We start from the raw sequence: 26,939 nt of genomic DNA, 5'->3' as shown, positions 1-26,939 counted from the left end.
GACAGTCCACCTCTGCCCTCCTCCACGTCCATGACAGGACACATCAAAGTCTGCATTTGCTCTAATGCGCACAGCCTCTCTTTTCATTGAGAACAGGGTTGGAATGGTGCAATGCAAGAGAACTGCCGAAAGGCTAACATTTAAAGAAAAAAAAAAAAAAACAAGAATTTTCTATTTATACATATTTATTATTACCAGGATTCAAAAGTTACCTGGTAAACTTTGAAAGGCAAATATTGCCCAAACGGTTCTGCAAAATGCAGAGACTAGTAAGCTGTTGAATTCAAGCAAACAGAATCAAGACATAGGCAGGGGTGGACAGTTCCATGGATGGTAAAGTTTCCACTGAATCCTCTGTATGTATGTCGGAGGTAGAACTACTTAATAGTAACACCATTCAGACACGATGTGTGTAGATCAAGTTGTACAGTTCAAAGATATAAATCTTTTTGTTTCCTGGTTGTAGCGACTACCATTGAATTTGTAAAATATTCTCATTCAGCACATCTCAGATTAATGTCCACTTAGCAAAAACCAAGACTCATTTGTGGGTTAAAGAATGAGTAAGAGATCTTATATGAAACTGTCTCTGTCGGTTTCATTTTTCTTTTTTTTCCAGTTATTGGCTTTAGTTCTGAATGGCTTTCTCCATGACTTTTAAATCTCCACCTCTGGAAAGACAGTGATTGGTGTACGGAAACAAGATTTCAAACGTAAAAGGAAAAACAATAATGCTTTACTGAAAAATGTCCTCTTTTGAATAATTATTTAAATTTCTCTTACATATAAAACTGTATATTGAAAAAAGTGTGGTAGCAAAATATAATAAAGTAGTAAGGCACTCAAAATCCATGTAAAGTTTGCATTTTACTTTAAGGTTATGGCACATGATATGGCCTGCCATAATCCCATATAGCTGTCAAAACATCCTTAAAGTGGATCAAGTGTAAGTATGATTCTGTCATAGCGATTCAGAAAGGTAACAATCCCTCCACATCTGTGGCTCATTTCATCCCCACAACAGGCGAGGACCCCTCTGATAATAGATGTATGCAGGCTTTTTAAACTCCTTGTTGGAACTTAGTACATATTTACGATCTCAACTTCTTCAAGTGTCTGTGTCTTTAACATCCACCCCTACTGCTTGCTTTAAGCTGTTATTTCCAGGAGCAGTTTCATTTTTTTGAGATGATACCTCAGCAGCACTTTTTCGCTTCTGATTACAGCGCGGCTGTTAAGACTTGATGGTGTCACATTCATTTTCTGATGCATGATTTGTGCTGCTCTGCAGGGACTCAGATTCACTTTCCTCCTCACCCCTAAGCCTTTTCTCCTCTTTATCAGTGTCCTTGCACTGGCCCTTCATTTCCTTTACTTTCTGATGGATCCGCTGGTGGCGTACCAGACTGTGCTTTAGAGTAAAAGTGCGTTCACATGTCTGGCATTTGTAAGGCCGCTCACCTACAAAACAACAAAATACATTTAAAACATTGGTACAAGTAGGTCAGATTGTATAAGTAAATTAAACCAAAAAAAAAAAAGAGAAAGGAAGCATTGGAAATATAAACTTAAAGGATAAGTTCACCTTTTGCAACATGTTACATCCATATCCAGGGTGTAACATGTTACAGATACACCGGTCCCCGCTCCCCCTGGTCTGACAGCTAGCGGAGGATCTTCTCCCTACTGCTAGCTGTCACAATCTGCAAAAAAAACACCATATACAGCACAATCCAGGCATGACATCACAGGCTCGGCTCCTCCTAGGGAGGAGCCGAGCCTGTGATGTCACCCTGGAAACGCACCATACATGGTGGTGAGCCGGCCAGGGAGATTATTTTAGCGCTTTTGATTTTAGTATCTTGTAAGTGTATTTTATTGCGGGGTATTTTAATAAAGGAATCAAACAGAGTACATTATGTCTATGCCCTTATGCCTTATAGCAGTGATGGCGAACCTTGGCACTCAAGATGTTTTGGAACTACATTTCCCATGATGCTCCTGCACTCTGCAGAATAGTTGAGCATCATGGGAAATGTAGTTCCAAAACATCTGGGGTGCAAAGGTTCGCCATTACTGACTTATAGGATATGCAAGCTGAAGTGGAGGAGTACTTAAGGCAGTGGACTGGTTTATTTGGAAGTCAAGGAGATGAGATTTATCTGGCCTTTAGGGTGATGAGCGTGCTATTCATTGTATTGAGGTAAGCAGGCACTCTAATTGGTGAAGGATATGCACTGTGCATAAAGAGTGAAGACACTGGGTGTTTTAATCATTCTTCACGTTATTTTTTCATAGTATTTTTCCAATACTTGGAAATAATTGTACACATTTATTATTACTAAATTGCCAGACACTTATTTTTTTTGGGACTCTCAATGGTTTATATGTAGATTTTGGTGTTGCGCCACATTCATGCAGTCATTTCAGGTTAATATTTTGGTGGTGGGAAAACAATGTACAGTGTCTGGCTGTGCAACACACAATTAATCTGTATTTATTATTTAGTGCTGATTGTATTTTTTTTGGTCAGAATCTCCCTTTGCGGGGACCTCATATGGAACTGTACAAATGGATCCGCCTCAAAAGGTAGACACCATCAGGTCCAGCACCCACATGCAAGTCCGGAGGGATGACCATCTGTTAAACAGCAAGAAACAAATTGCAGCCTGCAATTTCTGGAGTTTGTCCAGAGGAAGGAGCACTGTGGCTAAGGCCAAGTCCAGAGTCAGACCCAGATAGTCAAGCTTTGTAGATGAAACCAGGGCAGACTTCTGAAAATTCAGAATCCAGTCGAAATCCCGCAGAGTTTATATTGTGATCCTTGGGTTTTCAACCAGAACAGAACTCCGCTGGCAGAAAGAGATCATCCAAGTAGCCGAGTACCGCGAACCTCGTTGGCGTAGCAAAGCTAGCACTGGGGCTAACACTTTTGTGAAGACCCGAGGCAAGACCCAAGGGTAATGCGACAAACTGATAATGCCCCTCTTCCACGGCATTGTGGAGGAAACGCTGGTGACTGGCACATATTGGATTGTGAAGGTAAGCATCCTTGACGTCAAGAGGTGAGGAAATCACCCTGACGCAGGGATGCCACCACCGTGCAAATGGATTACACTCTGAACTTCTGCATACGCACAAAGCAGTTGAGCGCCTTGAGGCCCAGGATTGGACGCACTTTGCCTTCCTTCCTGGGAACTGTAAACAGGTTTAAGTAAAAACCCAGAAAAACGTTCTGAAGTCAGAACTGGAACAATTACCCCTTGATGTAGCAGGTCATGTACCCCCCCCCCCCCCAAACAGACCCTGTAAGCGGTCTGGGGACAGGCGCAAATTGGAAGGAAAGAACTTTGCTGGGGGACAAGAGCGAAACTCAATCTTGTAGCCGGATAAAATGACTTCAGGGACCCACTTGTCTTGTGCCAGGGTAGTCCACGGGTCCCGAAACCAACAAAGACGTCCCCCCACCCCTGATAAGGGTGAGGGTGCACCTTCATGCTGAAGGAGCCATGTCTGCGTGTCTGGAGAAGCCCGCTCTCGGCTTGCCAGACCAGGTTGGTTTGGATCCTCCAGGAGGCGGCCCTGCAAGGCTTCGAGCCCTTGTCAGTCGACCCAGAGGGACGAAATAACTTCTTATGAGCCGAAAAGGAAGGCCCACGTCTACGACGAGGTTCCTTGCCCTTAGTAGCCTGCGGGAAGAAAGGTACTCTTCCCCCTTGTGAGACCTTTTATGTCATCATCCAGGGTAGCACCAAACAGGCGATCTCCTTGAAAGGGAAGATCAGTAAAGGCCTTTTTAAAAGTCTGGTCCGCAGACCAGCATTTGAGCCAAAAGACATGCCAAAGGACCACTGCCAAAACAGAGAGCCGAGCCACTAGGGGAGCCGCATCCAAAGATGCATCACAGATAAACTGCAGCCCCTGAACCAGCTGGTCCACCAGCTCAGCAAATGCAGGGGGAGCTGTTCTCCCTCCAGGTCACGGCGTAAAAGCTTAGCCCACTCGGTCAGAGTTTGCGACACCAGGGCAATTGTGAATACTGGCCTCAGTGCTGAACCAGCCAGAGTGTACTGATTGCGGGCCACAGCCTCCGCCTACTCGTCAGCTGGATCCCTAAAGACCAGGGACTCTTCAACCAGAATCATGGTCTCCTTGTTCAATCTGGAAACCGGTGGAACAGTCCACTTCTTAAGAAGGGACTCCTCAAAGGGGTGTGCCTAGTAAAGCGCTTAGGGACCCCACGGAGATGCTTTGGTCGTCCCTACTCTTTAGCGACAAAGGGAACCTGCGCCCCCGTCGCAGCTGCATCCTCCATCTTCAAGGTCTAATGCACAGATACAATCAGTGTTTCCACCAGCCCATTTTCATGCTCGGTTGCAGACGTGGAAGAATCATCCCCACTATCAGAGGATTCCGGGCATGTGGTTGCAGACCCAGCAGGGTGAGCCCATGTTCGTTGTGGCCGAATCAGATTCAGGATCAGATGGGGCAGGGGGGCGCTTTTTGCTAGCCTGTCACCTGAAGACCACCTCCACCTGGGACACAAATGACTCCAGGACCACCGTCAGTTCATCAATGGATGGTGGGTCCTGGAGGGCCTTGCAGCCTCAGAGAGGGAATCAGGTGGGGAGATGTGCTCCAAAGACTCCATTAATCACCAGGGGGACCCCACAAAAAGTGTAACACACTGCAAGGGACAACCCCCACCGTGCTGGCAGCACCACCCAGTTGCCAGGCACAAGCACCAAGGGATCCTCAGCAGAGAGGGAGAGAACCTCACCAGACTCACCACCCAGCAGAAACAAGCACCTGCAGCCACCAGGATAATCTGCACTTCACGTGCGGCAATCAGGAAGTGAAAGGATCAAGGAGTAGGCACCAGGGGATGAGGAGGGGCTCCCACCGCTGAAATCGGCACCCACAGGGTTCCACTGTCATGGCTGCCGCTATTTTCGAAGGCAAACCACCACAAAATGGTCGCCAGACTACACAAACATGGCCGCTGTGTATAGAACCACACAGGCTACAACAAAATGGCAGCCCCACATGGCACCACAGGGCTTACAGGGACCCAGGAGGGAACCCAGGCCTCAAGGACAGAACCAGGCAGGACGGGGGGCCCTGGCTGGAGCCCCCTCCAGGTACAAACCCCCCCCCCTGCACAGTCGATCATCCAGGTCGCTGGCAGCACCCCCCCATTGCCAGCATAGCGCCCTGCCCCCACCCCAGACCACCCAAACAGCCCCAACATAAGTGGAGAGGGGTAGGATGGGGGACAGGTGACAAGGGGGTTGCGTGACGGAACGGAGGGGAACCCGGGGGTCTGACCGTCCCAAGGAGGGGCCCACACCCACCCCAAAACCCTCCAGGGGGAGAGGGGGGGACAGCCACTAAACATATCAGGAACCAGGTGGGCACCACTCCAGACAGAACCCCTCTTTATTAAAATGGGGGGAATGTCAGCCAGGAGGAACGCTGCGACTCGGGCCAAGACCCAGTCATATGTGACCTTGCGAGGAGTTTAACTCGCAGGCCAGCCGATGTCCAGTGGGGCTATGTCGCGGCCAACCTAGCGCGGAGCTGAGGTCTGCGAGCGCTCACTGGCCAGACTGGAGTGACCACTGGACCTAGATTATCCAGCCCTTCGCCCAGTCCGGCAGTTGATTGTAGATCTCACAGGAAAAAAAACAGGAGAAAAAAATTTCTATCTAAAAAGAAAAGATTGCCAGGACCAGAGATGCCAGCAAGGAACTAGGTCCCTACTCCTGACTTGGCAGAAAAAAAAACTGAGTGCCTATAGCAGAGAGAGGGAGTATACCCCTGGGACTGCCCATGGGCGTACACAGACTTTTTTTCTGCCTAGAGTTCTACTCCTGTAGGGGGCAGTATAACCCAACAGATATGAAAAACTGAAGCTGTGGCCGTCAATGAACCAAAGAGAAATAGTTTTTTTTGTAAAGGTGAACTTATCCTTTAAAGAGAAAGTAGCCCTTTTTTTTAGTTTAGGTAAGGGTTAAGTTCAGTCAAGTTTGTATTGCTGTGTCTCCGTTAAAGAGATTTACTCATCTGTAATTCTAGTGACTCTGGTCTTTGTAACAGAAAGTTGGGGGACACAAGTTTTAGCAACAACTATAAAGGAAGGGAATTCCCATCACTTTGGGGAGACTTCCTATCAATTCCTGTTATGTTTTGATTACAGGAAGTAGGGGGATTCTCCCCCAACAGGATAGGACAGCAAAACAATAAGGGAGGCTTCACAATTCCCTTCTAAATCGCAAGGCAAACTTTTAAAGAGCACACCAAAACTGCAGGAGTTTTAATGCGTTTTCTAAAAGCGCACCAAAACTGTGGAATATAATGGAAGTCTATGGGAAATCGCAGCTAACCCGCATAAAAACTGCAGGTTAGCCACGCTTTGCCCAAAGTGCAGAGGGGCAGCATGAAGCCGCTCTAACTTGACAAGGATTCTATTCATTCCTTACTAAATCCAAGAAAAAAAACATTTGGGCTATGTATACATTTAAAGAACAGGTAATTGATATGACATTTACATATATAAAGTTGATGATTGTGTCCCAAACAGTAGATTGATTGATTGATTTATTGATCAAAACATGTCAAACAGAAAACTAAGGCAGCCAGGTGATGTGGTTTGTGTAAGTGTACCACATTAACCTAACTTGTGCACTCACTGGTAGTGCAAAATATGAAAGGAACAGTTATGAGAATGATGTCCCCTTCCAATTTAATATACAGTATCTCACAAAAGTAAGTACACCCCTCACACTTTTGTAAATATTTTATTCTATCTTTTCATGTGACAACACTGAAGAAATTACACTTTGCTACAATGTAAAGTATTAAGTGTACAGCTTGTATAACAGTGTAAATTTGCTGTCCCCTCAAAATAACTCAACACACAGCCTTTAAGGTCTAAACCGCTGGCAACAAAAGTGAGTACACCCCTAAGTGGAAATGTCCAAATTGGGCTCAAAGTGTCAATATTTTGCGTGGCCACCATTATTTTCCATCACTGCCTTAACCCTCTTGGGAATGGAATTCACCATGGCTTCAAAGGTTGCCACTGGAGTCCTCTTCCACTCCTCCATGATGACATCATGGAGCTGGTGGATGTTAGAGACCTTGTGCTCCTCCACCTTCCATTTGAGGATGCCCCACAGATGCTCAATAGGGTTTAGGTCTGGAGACATGTTTGGCCAGTCCATCACCTTTACCTTCGGCTTCTTTAGCAAGGTAGTGGTCATCTTGGAAGGTGTGTTTGGGGTCATTATGTTGGAATACTGCCCTGTGGAACAGTCTCCAAAGGGGACTGCTTCAGTATGTCACAGTACATGTTGGCATTCATGGATCCCTCAATGAACTGTAGCACCCCAGTGCCGGCAGCACTCATGCTGCCCCAGACCATGACACTCCCACCACCATGCTTGACTGTAGGCAAGAAACACTTGTCTTTGTACTCCTCACCTGGTTGCCGCCACACACGCTTGACACCATCTGAACCAAATCTCATCAGACCACAGGACACGGTTCCAGTAATCCATGTCCTTCTTATGCTTGTCTTCAGCAGACTGTTTTCGGGCTTACTTGTGCATCATCTTTAGAAGAGGCTTCCTTCTGGGACGACAGCCATGCAGACCAATTTGATGCAGTGTGCGGTGTATGGTCTAAGCACTGACAGGCTGACCCCCCCCACCTCTTCAACCTCTGCAGCAATGCTGGCAGCACTCATACGTCTATTTCCCAAAGACAACCTCTGGATAGGACGCTGAGCACGTGCACTCAACCTCTTTGGTCAACCATGGTAAGGCCTGTTCGGAGTGGAACCTGTCCTGTTAAACCGCTGTATGGTCTTGACCACTGTGCTGCAGCTCAGTTTTAGGGTCTTGGCCATCTTCTTATAGCCTAGGTCATCTTTATGTAGAGCAACAATTCTTTTTTTCAGATCCTCAGAGAGTTCTTTGCCATAAGGTGCCATGTTGAACTTCCAGTGACAAGTATGAGAGAGTGAGAGCGATAACACCAAATTTAACACACCTGCTCCCCATTCACACCTGAGACCTTGTAACACTAACGAGTCACATGACACCGGGGAGGGAAAGTGGCTAATTGGGCCCAATTTAGACATTTTCACTTAGGGGTGTGCTCACTTTTTTTGCCAGCAGTTTAGACATTAATGGCTGTGTTGAGTTATTTTGAGGGGACAGCAAATGTACACTGTTATACAAGCTGCACACTCACTACTTTACATTTTAGAAAATTGTCATTTCTTCAGTGTTGTCACATGAAAAGATATAATAAAATATTTACAAAAATGTGAGAGGTGTACTCGCGTTTGTGAGATACTGTATGTAAATAGAAAAACCCTTGGAAATCACTGACCTGTGTGTGATCTCATGTGTCTTGTGAGATCCTGGAGGGACCAGAAACGCTTACTACAGACAGTGCATATCTTCTTTCTTTTGTCCGCTTTTGTCCCTTTAGTCTCAGACTTGGAATCTTTGTCATCATCACTCTTGTCCATAGGCTTTTCTACTTTCTCTTTTGAGACTCCTTCACTGTCTGCCATCTTATGTTCCACTTGCTCACTCTCCACAGGAGATTTGGACACCTTTAAGTCAACCGGAAGCTCCTCCTCCTGGTCCCCAGTCTCCATTGAGGGATCCTGATTAGCTGGGTTACAGGTGTGAGTTGACAGATCCTTGCATACATAGTCACTGCTTTTCTCTTGATCACTGCTTTCACATGAATGTGCCTTCTTGTGTCTTCCTAAGGTAGCCGGAAACTTGAAGCTCTTCCCACAAATATCACAAGAGTTGCTCGTAGCCTGTCCATTGGGTGATAGTTTGAAGTCCATCAGCTTGCTTGCAAAATTAAGATCTAGGCTTTTGTTGCTCACAGCATCATCCTCTATCTGTTCATCTTCATCTTGGTTGGCCTCCTGATCTAGTGTTAGTTTTTCAGTCTGCTTGTTCGTGGACACCTGCTCGCTTTCTGTAACTTCACTTTGCTCTGCTTTTTCCCTGTCCCCAAATGTCAGATCTAGCACATCAGCTTCAACAGCTGATGAATCTGCATCAGATTGACTATCTGTAAAGAATTAGAAGGCAACTTTTAACAAATGTGCTTTGAAAACAGACTATTGCAGCTACTCAACTTGTTTATTGTTTTCCAAGTATTTGAAGTGTATCTAAACCCAAAACAAGAATGTTATTTACTTCAGTTCAGCTTACTAATCCTTCCATGTGTTGGCTTCATTAGGGTCCTTTCACACTGGCTTTTCGCCCGGCGGACTCCGTTTTGCTCAGCGGGGATTGATCCGCCAATCCCCGCTGAGCAGGCGGATGACAGCTCTGTCTCCACTTACTTTCCAGAGATGGAGCTGTCAGATATCCGCTCTCCTCTATGGGAGATCAGATGAAAACGGACCGCCTGTCCTATCCAATCCGATCCTCCAGACGGATGGAAAATAGGGTTTCCAGCCGTCTCATCCGTCTCGATTTCACGGACCCCAATCGGATTGGATAGCAACTGACATCCACTGCTCCATAGGAGGTACATAGAGCATCCGATCAGGTCCGCCGGGAAAAAAAAAAAAAAAAAAAAAGACAGGCGGAGCTGATCGGAAAGCCCATGTGAAAGGGGCCCTACTTTCCTTTTTTCTGATATTTTTCCTTTATTCTTCTCTATAACACACTTCCTGTCCTAGAGTAAAAATGTTCACTGACTACACTTTATCTATGGAGTCAGGATGCGCTCCTTTCTTGGACTACAAACCTCTCATTCTCTCCTAATCCCCCTTAACCACTTTCTGACCAGCCGACGTACTTATACTGCGACAGGTCGGCTCTGTCCCACCAAACGACATACCTGTACGTTGTTTAACGTGGCGGCTAGTGGGTGCGCACACAAACACTGATTGGCAACAGGAGGAGCCAATCAATGGGTCCGGTGGCCACGATCGCTCCCACTGGAGAAAGAACGACAGTCTGTAGTTGGGAACACGGCAGACTGCTGTTCTGTCAGTAATGAACACAGAGATCCTGTGTTCCTCTTATTTAGGAACACAGGTCTCTGTTCATTCAGCAAGCCCATCCCCCACACAGTTAGAAAGCACCCCCTAGGGACATATTTAAACCCTTTGATTGCCCCTGGTGTTAACCCCTCCCCTGCCAGTGTTATTAGTACAGTAACGGTGCATATTTTTAGTACTGATTACTGTAGTAATGTCACTGGTCCCCCCAAGAGTGTCAGAAATGTCAGTTAGGTGTCCGATCTGTCCATTGCAGTGTCGCAGTCCCGCTAAAAATCACTGTTCGCCACCATTACTAGTAAAAATAAATTAATAAAAATGCCATAAATATTTCTCCTATTTTGTAGACCCGATAACTTTTGCGCAAACCAATCAATATACACTTATTGGGATTTTTTTGTACCAAAAATATGTAGCAGAATACATATTGGCCTAAAATGATCAAAAATAATTGATTTTTGGATTATTTTTTTTTGGGAATGTTTTATAGCAGAAAGTAAAAAGAATCATATTCCACAGGCCACCCTTCTGATGAAATTAGGGAGCTTCTGATCGATTTTGGCGCTCGGCTGTAGTAGAATTTTATCAAGGGCTTCTGATCAATCAATTGAATATTGTGTGCATGTGTCAGAGAACTGACTGTGATACAGATCAGTTAAATTAATGTTTTTGATTATATTGTCAATCGATAACGTTATATTGTTTGATATTTTAAAGTGATACTAAACAAAGAAGTGTTAATTACCATAATTAATTTCATTGACATATATCATATACATCGTGGCACTGTATTTTTTTTTAAATCCTCCAAGTACCTTATTCCTGCTGCACTGATGTATGGTCACATGATCTTTCCCTGTTATTTGCAGGGAAGGATCTTTGGGAGGGGCTTCTAGTATCATGCTGATGTATGTTGGCCAGCCAAACTGTTTCAGAATACCAATTTAAATTAGATTAAAATTTTTAACTGTTTTACAGCTCCCAATAAATCTTTATTGAACATCAAATGTGTATTTTGTGCATTAATATGGTATAGGCAGAGTCAGAGTTGATGGACACTAGCTTTCATTTTGTTCAGACAGCATCTGCATCCAATGTTTTTTTTTACTTTACAGGTATAATCAATTTAATTGTATATATTTATTACTGATTTATATTTAAATTCAGTGTTTTTGTGTGTTTCTTAGTGAATGTAATCAATCAGCATACTATATCCCACCCCCCATAGTATTTAGGAAAAGGAGGATGAGGGGAGATTCATTAAGACCCCTTTCAGACTGCGGCGACACGACTTGGTGGGGCGACCTATGAAGTTGCGGTGCACAGCGTGCAACGCGACCTCGGCGCGACTTGCACGGACTTCATATAATTGAAGTCAATGCAAGTCGCCTCCAGGTCGCCCCAAAGTAGTACAGGACCCTTTTTCTAAGTCGGAGTGACTTGTGTCGCTCCTATTAGAACGGGTTCTGTACTATTCAATGGCGAGTGACCCACTGCGACTTGTCAGGCGACTAAGTCACCTGACAAGTCGCGCTAGTGTGAATGGACCCTTACTGTACCACTGTGTATACACCCAGATGTGCGACTATAGTCATGTATGCTGCACAGAGAAGAAAAAGGAGGAAATGAATAGCTTAGAAGGGAACTGAAACTGAGCATGCTCCATAGAGGACACCAGCTGGTCTAAACAATCTCAACCTGCACTGAGGACACAGAGTATATGGGAGGGACAGCTGAAGGCAGGATCAACCAGGTATATTTCACTCTACACAAAACAAATGCTTGAATGGCTTTGTGAGTATGAACACACTCAGTTTTTCATAGTATGGGTTTAATGCAACTTTAGGAATCACCAGTTTGTGATCGCTCAAACCGCAATCACAAATTGAGGCGTGTACACAGGGAGGCATTTTGTTTTTTGTAGTTCACAGATAATAGCTGGTAAAACTGATAACACTGTTTGATATATCAGTTCAATGCACAGGAAATTACAAGGACATGCATTTTTAGCAGAGACAGCAAGAAAACAAATGCACATCTAAGGACTGCTATGCTACAAAAGAATACATTTTTATTCTTGGGTTTAGATATACTTTAAAATGTTCTACTTTCAGAAGAAAAATAAAAAAAAAAATCCCCAAAACATGTGCCTTCACCGTAAAAACATGACGCTGTGAGGCCCAGGGCTGAAGGTACACCTGAAGATGCAGTGTCCAGTATGGACATAAGTCCCCATTCACACGAGCGCGACTTGTCAGGCGACTTGGTCGCCTGACAAGTCGCGGTGGGTCGCCTGCCATTGATTAGCACAGGACCCGTTCTAATAGGAGCTACACAAGTCGCTCCGACTTAGAAAAAGGGTCCTGTACTACTTTGGGGCGACCTGGAGGCGACTTGCATTGACTTCAATGATATGAAGTCCGTGCATGTCGCGCCGAGGTCGTGGTGCACTTCACAGGTCGCCCCGGCAAGTCGTGTCGCCCCTGTGTGAATGGGCTGTTAAAATGCAGGTCAATTAGAAATCCCATTAAGTGTGTATATTGATACATGTTTAAATGTTTTTCTTTCAAAAAGACATACAGATTTTTTGTATGATGGTCAGGAACACGGAAATAACTTATAAAAAGGCACGGAGGTGCATGCATCATCGTTTTTAAGCACATTTACACCATCAAATATTTTTCCACTCCTGAATGCTTCTCCCCCTCACAGTAATAACGAATAAAAAAAAAAAAAAAATCCTACACTTGTTAAAAGCGCTACCTGTGCTATCCTGTGATCCAGCATCACTTTCTTTAGAATGGGCCACAAGACCGTTTCTTCGCAAGGAGAGGTTGGCAACTCCATGTTTGCGTAAGAGATGGCGCTCACAATTAGATTTGGTAGAAAAGAAGGCATCGCATTGTGCACAGGGGTAGGGTTTCTGACCTGGAGCAGGAAACAAAGTATTTTAGTTGACCTAATAGTTTAGGTATTCTGATGGTTTCTTCAAAATCAAAACAATACAGAGAAACAGATCCCACGATGGGAGGTATCAGATAATAAGGAGATAAATACACTATCTAGTAATTTTATATAAATAACTTTGACACATAAGTCAGGAGTTTTGTGGGTTGAAGCAAACGAGGAGGGAGAAGGGAGGGCAACAATACCCTTTAGAACAAGAGAGCCTCTCTAGCCTGGACACAAAAGCAGCATTATGAAAACCCACTCTGCTTTAATCTGTTTCGAGTTGTTCCTTTTGTTGCTAATTAACAGCTAAATCTTCATTAGGGGATCACATAGACCAGCCATTACTTCCAAGTTCTCATGTGATCACACTTTGCCTAATTACATGGATATCCATGTCTCCCCTTGTACTGCAAGAATGAAGCAAATCTCCTTTCTGTCAAATTACAATCTTTGGGGATACAATGGTGCCAATCACGCAGACTCCGGACTGACCTATGCCTCTTCTAAACACAACTATTATGTCATGCTGCATTATGGGTCATGTTTTATCAAATCGGGATTGCTCACATTTTAGGGATTTTTTTTTTTTTGAAGATTCTCTGTAAGTCTTCAATGTTTATGGTTTTAATAATAATGTAGATTTCACAGCTTTAGGGTCATTTTTCATATGGATATGTGATGTGGGGTGTATGCACTTTCTATGTCAATACTTTGATATAGGGGAAGATCAAGCTGATTATTTTTACAACTTTGAATATCTCGCTGTATTGTGGATTGTAATTTTGTGAAAGCTAGGACAAAGTACGAAACACTCATATGGTACCAGAATTTTGGTAATACTAATCACCTAATGTAAGTACCCTTATTAGTCTTGAGGCCTGTTCACACGGTGATCAAACAAAATGTGCGTACGCGCTCCCGTAATAAGTAGTGCAAGCGTGTCCTACCAAACCGCATGGTACTGCTATACCAAGCAATTTGGTACCTGCAAATGCACTGCATTTGCAATCTACATTTGGGGTGCTGCTCCTTTCACATGGAGTGGAGGAATCAGCGCATAGGATCGGGGCAGGGAAATAGGCCAAGAGCCCCAAACTATCCCACACGTCCCTGGGCTGAGCCGCTGCTGTGTCGGGGGGCAGTGACTGCCCTTTGCGCTCTGTTATCATTGCTGCCTGTCTTCTGAGGGCACACTCCATCCTCCTCACTCTCCATTCAAAACATTATACTGAGCTCTGTGCAGTGCTGCTGCCTAATGCAGGGAAGTTGGAATGGTGATGTGCCGTCCATCTCTGTAAGAATCCTGGCCACCTTGAGGATTATGTCAAGGGAGATGTGGTGACCCCAATGCAGTCTGAACGGGCCCTTTGTGACCATTTGGTCATGTATAGCTGAGTAAGCATGTTTTTTTTTTTACCACTGAGGTGGTGGCTTCTGATGCACAGATTTTTCATTTTATTGGTAGTGGAGAACCAGCTTTGAAGCTGTGGCTTTGATATGAACTTCTGATAAGGGGATTTTCTGACACGTGGACTTTTTCTCTTGCTCTTTTTCTTTTTTATTGTTCATGTTTTTTTTTAATGCATTTTTTGTGTCATGTGTATATATTTACATGTGAGTGAAGAAGAGGGTTTTAGTGCAGCTGAGGACATTAAAGATGGCCATGTGTTTCACCCGCATCATTGATCAAAACTCTACTGCTCCAGAGAATCGGACTAAAAGACAATTTCATGACACGGGGCTAACAGATTTTTTTTTTTTTTAACATACATATACAAATCTTTCATTGAAATAAACTAAGAAATAATATGTAGGCTACCATTGTCAAAATTGTGCACAGATGTAAATACAGACATATGGGTGAGAGGGAGCTTCAGAATTTGATAAATTGTGTCCTTACACAAGCACCAATAAATGCAAGTTCCAGCATTTACAGGCATATACTTGTGTACGGCTCATTATGTTAATACAGACCCAAGGGGCAGAAGTACACATTAGCTGGGGCTCTGGCACTGTAAATACAGGCAGATTTTTATACTGTACACCCATACACCTGTATCTACGTTTATATGCATTAGTCCTAAAAATGCTGACTGTCTCTGGCTTTAGTATGTTTACTGTAACTGGCTGAAAAACAAGAATTTAAAGTAGAACCAAACCCTCCTACCCTTTTAGCTGAAGATGGAGCCATCTTGGCCTATATACAGTATACACATCTGCAGTTGTCATGGTGCTGCACATGTGGCCAGCTATTACACCAGCCATTTTAAGGCTTGAATGTTCAGCTGAGAGCTGACATAAGCACGTCGCTTACTGTGATAGTTTTGGTAAAACGTTAAAGCGGAACTTAAAAGGAGAAGTATAGCCAAAATATTTTGGCTTTACTTCTCCTATGGGTCGCAGTTTTGTTCTCTACTCCTGTAACCCATTTTCAGCTGACAATGGGCTGAAATCCACTGTCGGTAGATGTCACAGAGCTGGTCCAGGCTCTGAAAAAAATCCTGACCATATGGTTGGGAATTGCCCAATAGCCTGGACTAGTAGCTGGCTCAGCCTCTCAGCAATCAGGTAAGAACTTGAGTCAGCTGCTCCCGCCCCCTCCACAGCCCAGTGCTCCATTGAGCACTGGAGGGGCAGAGCAGAGAGCCGATTCATGGCTCGCTTCTTAGAGCGGAGGGGGAGAACCGAGCGATTGAGGAGTTTTATCGCTCAGTTCTGTGCAGAACCAGCGGGGGATCGATACTGTATTCCCCTAGGTGAGTATAATGCTTTTTTTCCCATAGCCCATACTTCTCTGCTAATTAAAAACATGTGAACAGGAAGGCTCCTTTTTTGCAGAAGAGACATGTCTCTTCTCTAATAAAATAAACCTACCTGCTAAGTACAGATTAAAGTTCATAACTGCCAAAGTAAAAGAGTTACCATATTTAGGGTGCTTAATTTACATAAACAGCATGTTTAAGAAACATTGTAGCAGTCCAGAATCTCTTACCTGTGTGAGTGAGCATATGTCTCTGGAGGGAGCTGGCCCAGGGGAAAACACGAGGGCAGTAAGGGCAAGTTATTTTTTGCAAGGAGTTTGAGTAAGAGTTTCTCTTTCCTCTTTTTTCTTCACCACTATCTCTCTCATCATCACTGGTGCAATTTTTGTCCATAGCATCTTTAATGTGGTCAGTGGATTGCAGATAAGGGCTGAATTTGTTAGTGTCAGTTGTGGCCAACATTTTTTCAACACTTGCAAACTCACCACTTGATTCCAGGTCTACACCAGCAGTCACTTTAGGTTTATTTTTTGTTCCTTTCTTTCTGCCCCTTTTCTTTGCTCCTATGACTAAAGCAGCAGCTGTACTGACATCAGCTGGGCTTACAGAATTTCCACTACTTTGGGAAGCATCACTGGAAACCATGGGTTCTTTCTGATGGATCGTCGCATTGGAAGCCACAGATTTGTCAGTGGCTGATGAGTTGTTGGCAGCGACTTGAGAAGTGGGTGTTAAATCTGTTTTCAGTAAAGTAGAAGCAGATGATACAGAAGAAATTATCTGTGCAAGGGAAGCCAGGGGTGGAAGTTCTTTAGAAATGAGAGGCTTTGGCAAGAGGGGAGGTGGCTTAGGCCTCAAAGGACGAAGGATAGTTGCACTTCCAAGAACAGCAGGGGAAATGACTGGGACAGTCAAATGCACAGGGGTTTTCATTGGTTTGGAATGTGTAATAGCTGCAGCTTTTTCTAGAATTTCATTGGCACTTAAGGGAAATGGGCATGGCTGACAATTGTACTGCTGGCCAATGGGGCCACTGATTTGCTCTGGTGTATTTGCTTGTACTTGTGAGTTATCTTTGTCCTTTTTTGAATGTTTGGGCATGGACAGGTCAATGGGTTCCATAGAGGAATCATAAGAGGCAAGAGACAAGTTGTAGATCTGCTCCTCCTTTACTTGTTGGAACCCAGTAGGGGTCTTGTTCTTTTGAGAAAAGTCCAAGGGCTCATCAAGCTCCATAGTAAAACTGGCAGTAGGTTCAAGTTTAAAAGTAGACACACCCCCGTGAATAAATCCATTCTGTGATTCCATATAAGATGTGGTTGCTTTCCGATCAAGGTAAGTGCTTTCCTCCAAAAGTGGAGTGTCTGATCTAGTTTGCTCTGGACTACATGGCGCACATAATAAAACATGGTTCTCTATTTCTTTCTCTTGTACATGCTGGTGCTGTTTAAGAATGTGGTGAATGCAGTTTCTTTTGGCAGAAAAGGCAGTGCCGCACTCTTTGCACTGAAACGGTTTCTTTTTCTGAAAGTTGGTGTGACTCCTCATATGTATATGAAGGGCACGATAGCTTTTTAAGTCCTCTCCACAGCATTTGCAAACAGTGTCTGGAGAACATACAGCATCAACCATTTCAGATTTGTTTGTAGATACATAGTCAATGTTTTTTTCTATATCTTTTCTGGTGACTTTTAGATGCTTCTTACGTAGGTGTCGCTCGCAGTTTGCTTTAACAGTAAAAGGGTATTGACAGATTTTACATACGTATGGCCTCTCACCACTGTGTGTTCGAAGATGTCGTATCAGTGCTGCTTTGTCAGCTGCGATATAATCACATATATTACACTGATAAGGGGATATCCCCAAATGAGTACGTATATGTGCCCTCAATACACCAGAGAATGCAAATACTTGGTCACAGAAACTGCAAGGATACAATACTTTTTTAGCTTGGGTTGGTTTCTTGCCATTTGATCCAGGAATATTTGATTTTAGATCTCCGTCAACTCCTTCTTGTTTGATCTTTGCCTCCAAATCCAAAGGCAAAAAGGCTTCTATAATACTGTCCTGTTCTAGTTGAGTCTTCAGGTCTTGCTGACTCACCGATTCAGAGGTGGGTACTTGGGAATTCTGAGCAGAGGAACTGTAAGTCACTCCAGATCTGGATTGCAAATATACAGCGCTTGTGGAAGATTCCACAGTATTTTTTATTATTCTTATGGGTGGGGGAGGAAGGCTTGGGCTGATACAGCCTAGAGAGGCCTGCTGGTTTGCAACTACAGATGGCGGTGTTGAGGCAGCAACAACCGTACGAGGGGTCACTGGTGGCTTTGGCTTAAGAGGTGGCATATGTTTGAAAGCAGCAGGAGAAGTTTTAGACAAAGGTGGAAGACTGATCTGAGAAGGTGCAGAAGAAGCCATCTTTAATATTTGCTGAATATCAGCTAGTTCTCCAGAGATTGGTTTTACTACAATACTGTTGTCAGGCTGTACAGTAAAGCCCTTTTGAAAAGGCTGCAGAGAAAGCAATTTTAGGTTCTCTCTTGTTGGTGGCAGTACTGCAAAACGTCCACCCACAGAGGATGCTTCTATGGGGGACAACTTCAGCACGGTGGTGCTGTTACCAAGCTCACGAGGTAGGCTGCTCTTTATAGCTTCTATATGCGTGCCATGAGCACTTTCCAGTGAATTGTCCTCCTCACTGTCTGGCTTTGTGTCTTTGGTGTGCTGTAGACCCAGGGCTGCCATGAAAGATTTCTTGTCTTCACTATCCTCAAATGAGTCTTCAATTTTGTGCTCATTTGCTACCTGATGATCTTTGTGGGTTTCCATGTGCAGTTTGAGAGCAGATGGCATTGGAAATGCCTTGTTGCAGGATTCACAGACAAAACTGTGCAATTCGCTGATGCATCTACGCAAGTTGGTTTCACACCATACCTAGGGCACAGGCAAAGAGAGGACTCAATATTGTGTTTAAAACAAAAAAACTACTATACTGTATACATACTGTATAGACTATATATGTACTTGTATATAGTACAATCATTTGCACACATAGTATGCACATACACACACACTATATACACATTGATTTGAATGTGGTTATATGGCCATCCGTTGTATCATGACATGAACTTACAGAAACATATTTAGGTCTAGAGATATCATGTCCTACTCTGGCTGTGGATGGGTTAATGTCTATCTAGGTCTAAGGGCAGACCAGTATTTTTTTTTTCTTTTTGTCCACATGCCATCTAAAGCCTTGTGAACTGGGGATTAGGATGATAAGCCCTTTACTGCTATAGAAACCCAAAGAGCATTGCATGTCTTGCTGTGATACACCGCATCTAGCCCTTTGCACAAAACACACAGCTGACCATCTTCTTTTGTTCTCCATTTTTAAATAGCTGCTTAGTGCAGGAGCAGCAGTATATCTAAGACATGCCCCACCCAGAGATTAACTTTATTCCTGATGCCCAAGCAATTAGTTATAATTAGTTGGGAATAAAATTGATTTAAACCAATCCAGCCTGGATCTAAGGTATGAACTGCTTACAGTCCAATGAATGACAGATGGTTTGAATGAATCTGACTTTAGGACTTGCTGTCAAAGTTGCACATGACAGTCTCTGAGTGCCCTCTGTTGTCACTGTATAAGAGAAGTGTTTAAAGTAACAGAACAACCTAAATAAAGCTAAGTAATAGCCTGTATGAAGGAAGCTTATAATGATCCATTTTGTATTATAAAAACATGATAAATGGTATATTTGGCTTAAGAATCATTAAAAACTCCTTGAATTTTGTAAATAACAAATTATGGCATTTAAAGCTCCACTCCAGACAAAAAAGTTCAAAGTTTATACAATTATTAATTTATTAAACATCTAAGTAGGAACTGGATTTAGCTTTATATTGGTTTCATGCAACACAGCCGTACTCTAGACTGAGACTTGGTTCACAACTATACAGTTTGCTTTTTATCTGTTTCTGCAGTGCATTTTGCATTTTCACATGTGTTTTATGCATTTTCACGCATTTTTGATGCATTTTACATTTTTTATGCTTTTTTTGACCAATTTGTAGTTGGGTGGACTAAAAAATGCAAAAAGCAAATCGTGGCAAAAAAACGCAATACATGCTTTTCTGCAGCTTCTCCATTGAATTCTATTGAACCAAAAACACACTGTTTCACTTTTAAAAATGTCCCTGAATCTTTTCAAAAATGCAGCAGCTGAAAAAAAAAAGCATAGATGTGAACATGTCCCTGTTAAATGGACTGTAGTGTATTTCTGAAAAAAGCATTAAAACACGCATAGGTGTGAACCGAGCCTGAGAGAGAAAGAAAGAAGCAGCACTAATAGTCGGTAAAGCTCCACTGCATTGCACAGTGCTGTCAATCTAACAATAGGAGAGAGCAGAAAGATTCATTTGTGCAGTGATGCTCCTTTACTGTCCATTTAGCAGTAAGGTGGGTCGGTGACCAAGCAGTACAGCTAAACTGCAGTGGATAATATTGTGATGTCACCACCCTGGTTATAATGTCTAGAAAGAATTCCTCAAATATAAAATGACTGAACAAAGTTACTATTACTTTAAAAGGTAAATAGAAAGATTACTATATACATTTTAGCTTAAGAAAGCAAATGTAACACTCATATACGTGATCTTATATATATAGATTTGCCTTTGTACTAATGTGTAAAAAGAGATTGTTCTTCAATATCACTTAGAAACACCAAGCTAAGTTAATGTGGCTATGCCCTTTAAAAATGGATACAAAATGAGCATACTTGGTACCCCACAATTTAATTAGGATTCTCTGAAAGACTTGATTCCCTAAATATATAGGATGACATGTTTACTCCCTCTGCAGGCAGTATGTATGTTTTTTCTGCCTAGTGTACTCTTCCTGTAGGGCACAGTATAACCCAATGGTTATGAAGATCAGTCCGTCAATGAACGATGGAGAAAACTAGCTTTATAATCTGTAAAGGATGGGTAGTTTTATTATGTGGCTTGTTCGAAATATTGACCTTGATCTTCTACAATGCTAATATTACTCAGCCTTAAACTGTTAACAGCAATCAGGAAAATATTGTAGGGTATGTCTGAGTTTAAAGTCTACTCATTCTAGTGATAAGCAAATGATATCTTCTACTATTGCTTTGAAGCATTTCTGGCCATTCAGTTAAATCCTGGCGACTTTACCTGAGAAATGATAGGGAACTTCTTGCAAGAGAAGTCAGTAAAGCCCAAATCGTTAAAGCCTGCAGGGATGGAAGGGTTGTTTTGAATAAAAGGCTTCCCTGTAGGGTCTCTGGGGAGTAGCTTGTGGATTGCAGCATTGTGACGCAGTAGACCTCGATGGGTGCGAAATGAAACACAGCAAATGTCACACCTGAAAAGATGGAGAGAAAGTAAAATTGTCATATTACATCTGCACTTGGGATTTAAATGAGTAATCACATTTTTATTGTAACTGAAGTACTACAATTAAAACCCTGCGCACACTAATAGTGAAAATTTAAGTTAGGCTTCAATAAAACCTTTGACTACAGAAATATAGGGGAACACCACTGCTAACCTCCGTATGAAATCCTAGTTGCCTTGCTGCCTCTGGCCTCAAAGTTTCACTGACCAGACCAAGTATCCCCTGAAGCCATCTATGTTTTAGGGAGCGATTCAAAATATTGAAGCCAGAGGATCAATAAGTAGGCCAGGCAACTAACATTTTCAGAAGGAAAGATCTGCAACGGTCGCCTTCATTTTGCTCATGACAGGTTTTCTGTATTTTCTGAGCTGACAGGGTCTTATTACAGCTGAAGCAGAGGAATAATCAGTGAATATGCAATAAATGCCACTTTTTTGCACTCCTGTGTACAAAGGAGGAAATACACGGTTTAATTTTTCATTTCATATTACACATGTGCTTGAAATCTTCTCTATTTTACATGTTATAAAGTAGAATGCAAGGATGACTTTGTAAGACCTTATTTTTTATGAGCAACCGGTAAATAACACAGATGGGTGACACAGATGTGTGTAGTCAAAGCTTGTCATGTTCAGGGAACTGCTATTTTCACATGGTTCTATAGTGTGTTATATTCCTTTAATAAGCTAGGCTTCGCTGCTATAGTTGGCAGCAAGTCGGGTAGTCAGCCTCCTAGACCACAGGACCATCTATTTTTGGAGTGCATAAACCAGGCCTAACTGAAAAGTAAACAAGTAGCCCTTTTCATAGTATCATAATGTACCACTAAGATCTGCAGGCCAAAATAGCTTACATTGCTCTACACCTGAATAAAACGAGAGAAGATTCATACTTCTGAAAATGATGCAACTAGCCATGCATGCTGCACAAATTGGCTTAGTGGTGATATGCCATTTATGCTCTATATAATTGTTACAATGCAACACCATTGCTATCAGGAATTAAACTCCTCTCTCTAAAACAGACGACATAGAACATGAAAAAAAAAAATAGAAGGGGTTTTTGCTGAGACTAGTACTACTAGTTCTGTTACATGCCTTATCTATCAGCACCAGCCCCATCCCCCAAGACTAAAAGCAGCAGCATGATTGGAGTTTTCTTTCCCATAAGGGGTGCTACAAAAGGAAAACAAATCCTTGCCATACCTACAGGCTTGTAATAAAAACCTTTCAAGCCAGCACTCAACACCTGTTGACTTGTCTTCAAACTCAGAAGGCCAAACTGCAGACCAGCATGGAAAGACATCAGGGAGAAACATTTGTCCTTGTCACAAAGATGCGTTACTTCTAGCAAACAATACCCAACAAGTCTCCCTGCATCTTGTCCTTAATCTGCTCTTCAATGATCAGGCAGGTCGCAGCAAATCCATCCCAATGTCTTACAGGCAGCCAAGTGCTCAGCATCTTAGCTAGCACATCATCTACTAACACATATAGCTCATAACCTGCATCTTCCTACCTAATAAAGTAATACATTGCAAAAGCAGCTATTTGTTGTTCATAGTCAGGTTTATGAACATTATGATGCTGGAGAGAAAAATGATTAGCTCAGATCTAAACTGAATAATTTCAATATATATTTTACAAGTGTGCTAGCCGAATGCATTATGTCTTGTTTAAGAAATGATCTGGGTGGTCCCAATGGTCCAGGCTGGGATGATCCTTTGACAGACAGTGGCATCTGTTTAAAAGTGTGCAGCTTCCTACAGGGTATCCCAGTGGCTCCAATTCCTCTGGAGTCCACACTTTAGCTCAGAGCAATGTGCCAGTGTGACATTAACCTTGACACTATAGAATGTTTAATACACTGCATGACCAATAAATAAAATGAATCAAAGTCACTGATACCACCCCTTCTTTTTTAGTTGAATTAAAAAAGAAAAAAAAATAATATTTAGAAAAAAAAAAAAAAAATCACTGTCCATTTCATTACAACTTAAGAGCCGGTTCACACTGGGGCGACTTGTCAGGCGACCTGGTTGCCTGACAAGTCGCCTGCCCATAGATTAGCACAGGACCCGTTCTAATAGGAGCGACATAAGTCGCTCCAACTTAGAAAAAGGGTCCTGAGCTTCTTTGGGGCGACCTGGAGTGACCTGCATTGGCTTCAATGACCTCACAAGTCGCCCCGGCAAGTCGGGTCGCTGCTATGTGAACCGGCTCTTATTGTTCCTTATTTTCATATTTGTTTTCTATGATTTGTGCTTCTAGTCTGCCCATTTTCTTAAATTTGTATTGATACTTTAGAAAATGTCCCTGGCTGCTATGGAGGAGCAGCCAACAAGCAAAGTCTCTGTGATGATAGACAAAATAGCCACAGTGCTGCCTTTTTAAACTTTAGGACATAGCGGTGCATACAAGGAGGTTTTTTGTAACCCACTCTATATTGCTGGAATATAGGCGATTTTCCACTGCATGGAACCGAACAGTTCGGCTCGCTTTTGCGCTTTTCCACTGCTGGTACCGCATGGTACGGTGTTGGAACGGTTCGGTACGGTACGGTACAGCGGTGCTTTTCCACTACATGGAACCGAATGGTACGACTCGCTTAAACAGTACCACCTCGGTTGTGGTTCCAAGAGGGCCGTACCGGTACCATATCCCACAATCCTTTGCATGCAGCCTTGACTGTTTGTCACTACTAGCCACTGATTGGTCAGAGAATTGTTGCTATCCCACCCACTTACTATTAGTGGAAAAGCAAACTGTAACAAACCGTACCGAACCGTTCCAACACCGTACCATGCAGTGGAAAACCAAACTGAGCCAAGCAGGGCCTAGTGGAGCCGAGCCGGTACTTGGAGTGGAAAAGTGCCATTTGTGTTCTTGAGCTGCAAAGGTGAGTTATTTGAAATATAGGTCAATTTGTTACATAAGATAATTGTATTGGGGTCCTCCAAAGTAAACGGAATAAGATAACATGAGATTTGGTTTGTATGTTTCAAAATGAAATCAACAAAAGGAAAAGCCAATTCACGGTTTGTAAACAGTACATGAATGATTACATAAAAAAAAAAATCCAATCCATGTAATCATATTAAATGACACCAATATAGATATGAAATAAAGCCAAAGCTCCAAGAAGGCTATGCAAACCTATTTTACATACTTTTCACATGTACACAAATGTACATTCTACAAAGATATATAGAAAAAGGGGAAAAAGGAATTAGGAAAATTACTTTAAGCCCATGTGAAATCGCAGCCTATTGCCGGCACCGGCTTCGGTCGAATCAGTGCGACGCTGACTTTGCAGCCCCACATTGATTTCCAAAAGTAGTTCCTGCCCTGCTTTTGGCAATGTCGGGGGCGATTTCAATAGACATCTGAATGAACCCGCACAGATATCTTTCAAAATTGTCCCCGAACTTGCAATGAAATGCGGGTTTGAAATTGTGAGAGTTCAACCTCCAATGTGAACGAGGGCTAAGGCTGCATTCACACTGCTCTGCTGCAAAAACGTGTTTTTTTTGCCACGTCTCTGGTGTGTTTTCTGGTTGCCTGCCAATCAGCCTGCACCTGTGGAAAAAGGGCATGTAACTTAAACGCCCCAAAAACTCAACCGCGGGTGTTTTTTATGCGTTTTTTTATTCATTTCAAACGGGAGGTCGTTTTTTTTTTTTTAGCACACTAAACATGAATCAAAATGCAGCATGCAGAAATTTTAAAAACGCAACTGAATGGTGTGAAGAGTTTCATAGGATTTAATTGTCATGCATTTTTCTTTTGTCTTTTTGTACAGCAAAAACGGAATACAAACTGATCAGTGTGAAAGGGCCCTTACTGTCTATTTTTATCTGGAGTTAATTTTTTTTTTTTTTTTTTTTTAAGCACCTGTCCTAATTTGCCACATTTTGCACTAGAAACCAGCTACAGTGTGGATGATAGAGAATGACATAAAAACAGCCCCCCCCCCCCCCCATTTTATTTATCTTTCTAATCCCTATTAGACAGCAACAGTGGAATGAAAACATCTGTGGCCTCTTGTGGATTTAGAAGGCAATTAATGATCTAATTAACTTTATAGTAGAGACGTATGGTCCCCAGGTGCTACAATTTAACACCCGTTTAGCTCTTATGCAGGGCAATCCTAATACTCTGAAGGCCAGGGTGTTATTTCATTAAATACTGTGTACACTACAAAAGGAGGAGGAAGCAGAATTCCCAGGGAACACAGGAAAAGCTATACGAGAGGCTTCTTTTGTATGTCAATTATCAAATCACAAGAGATGGGCTATTTACTTCCATTCCCACTTGCCTGTTCTACTTTGCTTCCACCTCCTGTGTTTGAATGGGAGACATCTCCCCTGTCTCTGTGAACTGACATCAAACAGCTGCACTGCATTCAGCTGCTAGAAGGCAAAGGCAACACAAGCCGGGCAGCTCCCTCAGTACTGACACGGCTGGCACTCTGAATTTCCAGCCGCAGAGCCAGAAAAGTATAGAACATGGCTCGAAATCTCTGCTCCCTCCCACAGCGAGCAGCGCTGGGCTCTTCCAACAACTCTCCAGTGTCATCACATTATCCAACAGGAGGAGAGCCAGGACTAATTGTATAGGTTTTCGGTAACAAACTAGAATACTTAGCAGTTTTTCCTTTTGCCAAAACAAGATTTTTGAATTTTTATCTGAAGTATACATTGGGGGAGATTTACTTAAACTGGTGCACACAGAATAAGGTACAGCTGTGCATAGTAACCAATCAGCGTCTAAGTTTTAGCCCCCGTTCACACTGAGGCGATTTGACAAAGCGGATTTGACATGTACAATGGTATGCGAAATCGCAGCCTATTGCCGGCAACGGCACCGTTCTATCTTCAGCTTTTCAATTAAGCTTCGACAATAAGGGTAGGTTCACATTGGAGGCAGGTTTGAGCTCCGCATTTTATGGCGACTTTGGGGGCAATTTAAATAGACATCTGTGCAGTGAAGCTCTCAAACTCGCAATAAAATGCAGATTTGAAATTGTGCAAATTCAGCTGAAACTTAAACCTGCCTCCAATGTGAACGTACCCTTATTGTCAAAGCTTAAAGCGGTAGTATACTTTAAAAAAAAAAAAAACAAGACAAAGGCAGAATGAGCTAGTATGCATTGCATACTAGCTCATTATGAAACACTTTAAGAACGAAGCTCCGACACGGACCCCCGGGCACCGCTATGGGAGCTGACATGATCCCTCGGCGTCTCTTCCGGGTTCAGCGGCTCCGGCGCTGTGAGTGGCCGGAGCCGCGATGACGTCACTCTCATGCATGCGCGCAGGAGTCGTTTTCCGGCACTTCCCGGCAAGGAACTCTGAAGGTCCCTCCGGACCTTCAGAGCGCATGCGCAGCTCGCGTCAGCGGCTGCATGCAGTGCAAATATCTCCTAAACCGTGCAGGTTTAGGAGATATTAATTGTACCTACAGGTAAGCCTTAATATAGGCTTACCTGTAGTTAAAAGTCACAAAAAGTGGTATACTACCGCTTTAATTGAAAAAGCTGAAGATAGAAACTGATTGGTTACAATGTGCAGCTGCACTAGACTCTGTGTGCACACGTTTTAGGACACATTCATACTGCCCCTCTGTGAAATCACAGAGCAGCCAATTCACCACTTTTGCCCCTCAACATTGCCGCTATGCTAGGGGCAGCGTGAAGCAAGAATAATCGCATTGCACTGCTCCCCTTTTTTTCTTTGTACAAG

General features: G+C 43.0%; 1 protein-coding gene across 3 annotated transcripts in view; it reads right to left on the bottom strand.

Annotated features, from left to right (window-relative positions):
- Nucleotides 1-1,206: 1,206 nt before the first annotated feature.
- The window catches only part of RREB1 (ras responsive element binding protein 1), a 146,941-nt gene continuing 121,208 nt past the window's right edge, over nucleotides 1,207-26,939 (bottom strand). For 2 of the 3 annotated variants that reach the window (XM_082258654.1, XM_082258655.1), the window contains 5 exons: nucleotides 20,974-21,163; nucleotides 15,996-18,702; nucleotides 12,815-12,979; nucleotides 8,401-9,108; nucleotides 1,207-1,461 (listed from right to left, as the gene is read on the bottom strand). In XM_082258654.1, the coding sequence (XP_082114780.1) occupies nucleotides 1,235-1,461; nucleotides 8,401-9,108; nucleotides 12,815-12,979; nucleotides 15,996-18,702; nucleotides 20,974-21,163 (3,997 nt within the window). In that variant the 3' untranslated portion in view covers nucleotides 1,207-1,234. The remainder of the gene's footprint in view (nucleotides 1,462-8,400; nucleotides 9,109-12,814; nucleotides 12,980-15,995; nucleotides 18,703-20,973; nucleotides 21,164-26,939) is intronic. The other variant, XM_082258656.1, reaches the window with a different exon arrangement.

The sequence above is a fragment of the Pelophylax lessonae genome (genome assembly GCF_965119305.1).
Source record: "Pelophylax lessonae genome assembly, chromosome: 5".
NCBI lineage: Eukaryota > Metazoa > Chordata > Amphibia > Anura > Ranidae > Pelophylax > Pelophylax lessonae.
The sequence above is the reverse complement of the archived record's forward strand: the minus strand, read 5'-3'. Positions and strand labels throughout refer to the sequence as shown.